The 8648-nt window shown below is 46.7% G+C and overlaps 1 protein-coding gene across 5 annotated transcripts in view; it reads right to left on the minus strand.

Moving 5' to 3' along the window:
- TMEM114 (transmembrane protein 114) overlaps positions 1–6502 on the minus strand; it is a 31325-nt gene extending 24823 nt beyond the window's left edge. For all 5 annotated transcript variants that reach the window (XM_075899265.1, XM_075899263.1, XM_075899267.1 and 2 more), the window contains exons 1-2: positions 5670–6502; positions 4371–4451 (exon numbers count right to left, since the gene is read on the minus strand). In XM_075899265.1, the coding sequence (XP_075755380.1) occupies positions 4371–4451; positions 5670–5850 (262 nt within the window). In that variant the 5' untranslated portion in view covers positions 5851–6502. The remainder of the gene's footprint in view (positions 1–4370; positions 4452–5669) is intronic.
- Positions 6503–8648: the final 2146 nt, after the last annotated feature.

Below are 8648 nucleotides of genomic sequence, written 5' to 3' on the forward strand. Positions count from 1 at the left end.
GTACGATCTGGTCCTAATGTTAAGTTCAAAGAGCTATACAGGACAAAGCAGGCGGAGCTATCTAATCGGTGCACAGTGGTATAATTCAGGCAGAGCACTGTACATCTCTTAGTAGTGAGACCGTTTGCCCAGAGTCAGGTTTCCTTCCTACTAGAAAAGTGAAACTCAAACTTATAACAGACTTTTGACTTTTTGTCAGAAAATGCTAATAAGTAGGTGTGCAGCAGATGTATCTGCTGGTGAATTCCCCCTCAGATAAAGTTGATTGTGATCTTTATCTGGGCTCAGAGTAGGGATCAATTCTCATTAAAGCCGGTTGAAAGTTTGGAAATTGTGTCCATTTTGTGAGGTTAAAATAGATGCATCTCGAATTATTACTGACACTTTTTAAGTAGCAAAAACTAGGAGGGCTGGTAAATGAAAATGTAGTTCCAACGTTTTTTCATGGTCCTGAGAGAAATTCCAAAACTTAAGTTTTTCCCTTTAAAATAGGGTTTTTTTTCAGGGGCAGACTTGTTTTTCACCTGTGAATCAACCCATTTGAAAACAAGAATCCAGCTGGGTATGCCAGACCCAGACTGATATGCCCAGACTGCATTTACTTTTCTTCCCTACATTTATTTTAGTCACTGCTTAGCCTAACTCTTGATGTTACATTCACTTAGGCTACGTCTACACTAGCACCCTTTTCCGGAAATGCTTAAAACGGAACAGTTTTCCATTATAAGTATTTCCAGAAAAAGCACGTCTACATTGGCAGGATGCTTTTCTGGAAAAGCACTTTTCCGGAAAAGTGTCCGTGGCCAATCTAGACACGCTTTTCCGCAAAAAGGCCCCGATCGTCATTTTTGCGATTGGGGCTTTTTTGCAGAAAACACTACTGTGCTGTCTACACTGGCCCTTTTCCGGAACAGTTTTCCGGAAAAAGGACTTTTGCCCGAACGGGAGCAGCATAGTATTTCTGGAAAAGCGGCTGATTTCTTACAGTAGATCGTCAGTGCTTTTCCAGAAATTCAAGGGGCCAGTGTAGACAGCTGGCAAGTTATTCCGGAAAAGCAGCTGATTTTCCGGAATAAGTGGCCAGTGTAGACACAGCCTTAGAGTAATGTCTCTCCTGCTCACAAATGACAGAGGACCTAATTCAGCTCACCTTGAAATCCATAGGCTCTACTTTCAGGGCATGTCTACACTGCACGGCTATTTCAGGATACCATGATGTTTATACCAGAGGTATCCCGAAATAGCTACCCCATGTCTACACAAGCTGCCCATTATTTCAAAATATTTTTTGAAATAGCGGGCGTGCTATTTCGGCATCCCAGTAACTCTTGTTCCACAGGGGTTAAGGGGTATCTCGAAATAGTACATTATTTCAAAATTTGGTGCTGTGTAGATGCGCCAAATTTCAAAATAAGCTATTTCAAAATAGATTTGAAATAAGATATGGAATTTGCATAGCACAAATTGCATATCTTATTCTGAATTTAGGGTGCCGTGTAGACATACCCACAGAGACCTAACTCAGCTCACCTTTTAAGCTGTGGGGACTCCTCTGCTTATATTTAGCGAGAGCTTGATTGGGTCCACAATGCCAAACTCCTCTCTCTCTCTGATCACTTCCCAAAGCAGACACAGGAAACACATTAGGACAGCCATCTTCTGCTGACAGATTATACCTTTTAAAGGAGACTCACTAAACCCAATACCAAATCATAAGAGGAACATAGTGCAAACTAGAAAGCCAAAATATAGGAAACTAATCCAGTTAAAAATATCCGTTTGTTTGTTTGTTTGTTTAAAATCCCATAAGAAATAGACATCCTGCCTGAATCTGCTGTTTAACAAAATTACTAAAGACTTGAGAAGAAAACTGCACTTTAAGGTACAGTTTAAATCAAACAGCAGTAGCTCAGAGGCTGAAAAATCTCTGACATTTAAACAAAGGCAATTACTGTTGCATTCACCACAACTCCTCTTGTTTACCAATCACCAGATCATTCTTGCCTGTCATACATATAGGTAATATCCACTTGTCTTAAGTACCATGATGTTTATTTCTAATGGTAACAATCAATATCTGGTGGTAGGCATTTCTGTAAGGTAATGAAGACAATAATGCTGTCTGCAACTAACACCATCAGGCCCATATCCTGCCCTCTCGGCCCTAAGTTCCCTCCAAACTGAGTGGCCACTGCCTAACAAACCCTGTAGAGGGGCTGGTGCAGTGTGCTTCTCCCCCGACCGTTGCACGCAACCTGGAGCTGTCCCAAAGCTGCCACTGCTGGGAAACACAGCACCAATGCAACCTCGCCTGGACCTGCCCAAACTGGGGGACAGACACACCTCCCACAGCTGTGCTTGCTGGATCTGCAGAAGCTACTAAAAGGCACTACTCACCTGGCCCCAGCTGTCACAGTGAGGCTACATTTAGACTATGGGTTTTTTCTGGGATACCTCTGGATACCTGTGGTATCCCAGAAAAACTCCGCCGTGTCCAGGGAACACATCTGCACTTCCACTTTTTTTTTTTTTTTTGCAGAAGAGCAGACGTGCTCTTTAGGAAGCCCTGTCTTCCTCCTTCCACGAGGAAGAAGGGCTCTTCTGAAAGAGGAGGATTTTCTGAAATTTGGTCCAGTGTAGATGGGCCAAAATTCACAAAAACCTCTTCTGAAAAAACTATCAAAAAGGTATGCAAATTGCGGAGCCTGCGCCCTGAACCCCTTAATCCCAGCTCCAACCCAAGGCCCTCACCAACAGCCAGAGCCCTCATTCTGAACCCCAGCCCTCTGCCATAGCCCTGAGCTCCCTCTTGCAGCCCAATCCATCAGTGTCACCCCTACCACACTCTGTGTTCAAAATTGCATAAAAAGTTGGAGGGAACAGTGCTGAGAACACTAAGAAACAGCCCAAAAAACTCATTTTCTGGAACTGCCTTCCCCTCATAGTGGATTGGAAAGAAGAGGGACTTTGCAACATCTCTGTCTACCCAGGGCCTAATCCTGCAAGATGCAATTAAAGTTGGTGGGAATTAAAGTTGGTGGGACACTTTGCAGGATTAGTCCCATAAGGAGAATGGACAGGCTGTGTGGCTTCCTAAACCTGCAGGCTACGTCTATATTGGCAAGATTTTGCGCAAATACTCTTTAACGCAAAAGTTTTTGCGTTACAGTATTTAAGTAAGAGAGGGTCTACACTGGCATGTGCCTTTGTGCAAAAGATGTGCTTTTGTGCAAGAGCATCCATGCCAGTGTAGATGCTCTCTTGCGCAAGAAAGCTCCGATGGCCATTTTAAACATCGGGCTTTCTTGCACAAGAAATTAATATTGCCTGTCTACACTGGCCTCTTGCTCAAGAACAGTTGCGCAAGAGGACTTATCCTTGAGCAGGAGTGTCAGAATATTTGCGCAAGAAGCACTGATTTTATACATTAGAACATCAGTGTTCTTACGCAAGTACTGATGGCCAGCGTAGACAGGTGGCAAGATTTTGCGCAAAAGCAGTTGACGTAGCTGCAGAGTGCACAAGATTTACTAGGAAATCCTACAGATGTCAGGCCAAATAAAGCTTATGTGCATGTTCAGTGACTTTGCACTACTTCTCATCCCTCTTTGGTAGTAGAATGGTTCATCTGGGAGCCTTGCTGCTATTTATTGTTTTCCAGTCCCCAGGGAAAGACTGGAGAGGTTTCAGTGTGGAGGAGCAGCAGCAACAGGAGAGAAATGCTGATCCAATCAGCCTTCTCCTACAATGTGATAGCTCTTGGGGTTGATTGGAAAGCCAATGCTAGGTACAAAAACACAAGAGTTAGTTCTTCTTTGCATAATCCTCTTTATAACTCTGTAACTATATGGAATTGTTTTATTTCAATCTGCAGTTCTCAAAGCACTTAACAAGAGGGATTAAATAATCAGAAAACTGAGGCACAGAGTATTGATTTATCCAGGGTCAGACATAGTTGCTAATCATAAAATATCAGTAGATCTTTCATCCTGAGCAACAGTCAACTATTTGCTTTTGGAGGGAATTATGAGGTGCTCTGCACCTTACACTATCAAGCTCTAAATTATGTATGTCCTATTGTCACTAGTGAAGATATTTGTAGGTCATATATTGATGTACAGTCCTCTGAGTTCCATCCTGCTTCTGTTGAAGTCCATTAGGAACACACTTATTGATGTCAGTTGAGCTATTAATATTATTTCTGTGTGACAGCCCCTTACAGCCTTGCTCAGGGATGAGGGCCCCACTGTGCTAATGCTGTGGAAACCCTGCCCCAAAGCGCTTACAATCTATGCCAGACACACTTTCTTGCTTTCATCCCCTATAATGTAGTTGACTGGTGATATGCAAATAATATAAAAGTTACTCACTTAAGAGTTGTTTGTGTGAAGCAGTCATGTTTATGTTCTCATGCCAGAAGGGGTTCATCAAAGGGAAGCATTTGCTCCTAACTGATAGAGAAGAGAAAAATATCATGGAAATTTTGTACTGTAAATGAAAATAGAAGACTTTGATGTGGTTTCTCCTCAACATGCACATACAGATGGCTATGTCCACCCCTTAAGAAAGATCCTGCTACATCCTCCCCTTAATCAGTTATTCTCCACACATAAAAATAAGAGTGAAATCATTGTCAATTACTTCCACAGGACAAACACTCATTGATTTCAGTGATGCTGAGATTTTACTGAATGAACAAAATTCATCCCGGATGCTTTTTGAAAATCCCACCTGAATGTCTTTTCAGATTTGTTCTCCCTAGTTGATACACATTAATCACTTTGCGACTTTAATGCTGTGATCTTTTAAAATTTAAATTAATTCATATATCATGGAAATTTTCATGACAGGAGAAGGAGAATGGAAAATCCTATCCCACCCAGCCTCCCGTATATACCAAGACTGCAAAATATTTTCCAAGATTAAAATTAGCATATAATCTTGTTCAAAATATTGCTGTTGGTCATTTTAAATTTTACCATTTGGTGGTTCAGACCATTCCTTTTATCTGAAGAAAAAGGCAAAACTGGCTGTAAGGGTTTTTTTCCCTGCTTGAGTCAATCTCCAGCCTTCAAACCCGCACAATTTTACATTTTAAGCTAGAGGACTTGAGATGCCTTCTCATCTTTTTTAATTTTGTTGACTGTATGAGGAAAATGTATATGCTTGTCAGAAGTTTTGCTTACACAAAATATTTATTGGCGGTTTGTTTGTTTGTTTTTTTAAGTTGTATTGTAAACCCTCAGCCAGTCACCTGCAACCAATGAGTCATGCTAGGGAGCCAGAAAGTGTCATAGCTTCACTGGGTATCGCTATTGCGCCGAGCCAGGGCAGCTTTGGTGAACGTGCCAAACAAGCCAGGGGCGGTTTGTAAAGTACGTAAAGGCAGCTACAGAGACAAACTCCGCCTTTACCCCTCCTCGCGGCACTATCAGTCCGCGGTGCCTAGGCGCTGTGTGAGCTACAGCCCCACCGTTGTGAAGGCGGGAAAGCAGCCGCTGAACGCGGCGGGGTGGGGCTGCCGGCAGGGGCGAGGCGGTCACCCGCCCTGTCGTTCTGGTGACGAGGGGATTTGGCTCCACGGCCGCTGGCCCGCTGAGGGGCTGGGGTGACTCGCTAGAGCCGGCCGAGTCCGGCTGCCCTGCGGCTCCCGGGCCAGGGGCGCTCACCTCTGCAGGTTCTCCAGAGCCCCGAGTGCGAGCTCAGCGCGGCCGCCGAGCTGTTGCGCTCCAGCGGGGAGGCGTCGATGATGTACCAGAAGTCGGTCCCGAGGGCCGCCACCAGGAAGCTGAAACTTAAAACGCCCAGGAGGGCCGCGAACAGAGCGAGGCTGCTGAACCTGATCCTCATGGTGCCGCCCGGGCCCCTCAGCGCCGGAAGGGGCCCGCCCCGGGGCTCATCCCCAGCCTGCTGCGCCCGGGCCGGCCACCTCCGGCAGCGCCCAGGCTGCAGCAGCGGGGCTGTCACCAGGACCCAGCCTCCCGGCTCTGGGCTCCTCCCAGCCCCGCCAGGCGGGGGCGCCTCTGCCGGGGGGGGGGGGCGCTGAAGCAGCGACCCCAGAGCCGGGCTTCCAGCCCTTTTCCCGGCGGCAGCCCCGCCCAGAGCACTGCAACAAGCGGAGCCGCCGCGGCCGCCTCCGCTCCTGGGGCCGCGCCGCGGGCAGCCCACCGGCCGGCAGCAGTTGCCCGCCTGCTCCCTCTCGTGCGAGGCGCGCCGGGAGCAGCAGCACGGCCGGTCCCCCGCAGAGTCCCGCCCGGAGCGAGGGTCGCGTCTGCCACGTGTAAGGCCCGGGGGCCAGCGCCCCGAGAGCGCGAGGCAGCAGCCCCCTGCCCCGCGAGCCGGGTTGCTGGGACCAGCTGCTGCTGCTGGCGAAGAAGCGTTTTTAACACCCCCCCTTCCTCCCCCGCGCTTTGAGCACAGGGACACCAGCTCTGTCTCTCCGCCCTGCCCGCGTCTCCAGCTCTCGCCGGCGCTTACTGCATCTGAGTCTGCCCGCTCCCCCTCCACCCTCCGCACAGGTCTGCCTTGCCCCTGTCCATTCTCCTCGCGGCACCATTGACTGGGGAATTTCCCTGCCCCTGTGCATGATGCCAGGAGCAGAGGTCCTTGGTCCTGCAGCAGTGCCCTGGATACGAATCCTCGCAATTGAGAGCAAGTTTGACCGTGAGCCCCTACTCTTCCTTAGTAGGTGTATGTGTGCAGATGTTTGCTTGCTAGGTAGTAATTACCTAGCACTTACCGCTGCCTTTACCTCACTTCCTCTCAAAACAGGTTTAAGGAAGGGTGGGTAGGAATGGTGTCCCTAACTCTGTCAGAGGCTGGGAATGGGTGACAAGGAAGGACTACCTCAGGGTTACCTGTTCTGTTCATTCCCTCTGGGGCACGGCTCCTGGCATTGGCCACTGTCAGAAGACAGGACACTGGGTTAGATAGACCTTTGGTGTGACCCAGTATGGCTTGTTCTTATATTCTTAATTAGAAATGCATTTGTTTGGGTAGGATTGGGAGGGAGTCCTCCAAAGCCTCTCTACAGGATTTGAATAATTATTCAAAATTAGTGGTAACTCAGTATCCAGATCTCCAAGGGAGCTTTGAAAATCTCAGCATAGCTGTCTTGCACAACAATGAAAAATCCTCCCCTAGTGCAAATAAAACTATTTAGAAGGTAGGTGTGGGAGCACAGGATAAGACAGCATAGCATGTGAAGTGTTTGAAAATAAATGTTTCCTTACATTTGAACATTTCTGAAGGTCTACTCTCCCAGCTACTTCATGATTCAATGTGTGTGTTTGTTGACCTTTCCAAATGCAGGTCTGAGTGGTATAAATTTCTTTAATCCATTTTAGAATGGAGTGGGGGAGAACTGATGCACTACATACCTTTCAGCTCTATGTATCATGCAATTAGGAAACAATTGCAGTATGCAATAGGGATGTAATAGTGTAGTCGATTAACCGATTAGCAAAAGCTTCTAGGTTAATGCTGTAGACACCATGCATTTCTTTCCCCTCCCCCGCCCCCCCAACAGTACATTTTTTAGCAGGCTGGCTAGCAGCTCAGCTTTGTTCTGGATCACACCAGGTTTGAGATTTAGCCCCAATGTGGCTCTGCATTTAAAGTGTATTAGGAGCTAGGCAACCAGGCAGCCCATCTCAGTTCCGATTCTCGTTGGGTCTGGAAGCTCAGACCCCCTTCCCCCCCACCTCACAGACAGGGGCTGCTTCTACCTGGAGCTGCTACCTCTTTATCAGAGGCAGTAGCACAGGGCAACAAGCAGCTGGTCTACAAGAGGAGCTGATTTTTAAACTGGCTTCCTAGCAGACTAGCTCTTGCCTGGCCCCCAGGGACTATAGAATAGTCGACTAACCGATAAGAATTCATGAGGTTACTTGAGTATTCATTTAACATATTTAACATCCCTAACAAACAATAAGAGCTGCTGTAACTACACATCTTGTACATCTTTCTAGCAGTCAGAGAGCAAGCCTCAGAGCCAGCTTTTTTGGGTTCCTTTGACAGTTCTGCCATCAAGTCATGTGGCATTGAGTAAATGGCTCAATGCTGTGTATACTGTCCCCATCTGCAAAATACTAGTCACCGAGATGTGTGCTGTGTGGCTTCATAACTATTAACTACTTCAAAATGGACAGGCAAAATATTCTCACTCTATGCAGGACATTTGCTATTTCATAATACAGAGACACTGCAATGTTACCAAAAATACTTCTGTGATAAATCCTGATTATTATTCTGCTCTAGATTATATCCAGTAAAAAAAAATCAGATCTAGTTTTAACACCAAAAACTAAGCATTTTTGCTACCTCATGAGTAGGTACCAATTTAAATCTGGATTAAATCTGACCATAGCTGCAAAATCTTTGGAGCCTCCGATTATCCCCTTCCAATAAAGCAGAAGGTGCAATGAGTTGTAAACACAATGGGTGTGTCTACACTGGGCCACTTATTCCGGAGAATCAGCCGCTTTTCCGGAATAAGCCGCGAGCTGTCTACACTGGCCCTTGAATTTCCGGAAAAGCAACGATGCTGTACTGTACAAAATCAGCCGCTATTCCGGAAACCGTACGATGCTCCCGCTCGGGCATAAGTCCTTTTTCCGGAAAAGCTTTTCCGGAAAAGGGCCAGTGTA

Source organism: Pelodiscus sinensis, chromosome 16 (assembly GCF_049634645.1).
Source record: "Pelodiscus sinensis isolate JC-2024 chromosome 16, ASM4963464v1, whole genome shotgun sequence".
In the NCBI taxonomy this organism is placed as follows: Eukaryota; Metazoa; Chordata; order Testudines; family Trionychidae; genus Pelodiscus; species Pelodiscus sinensis.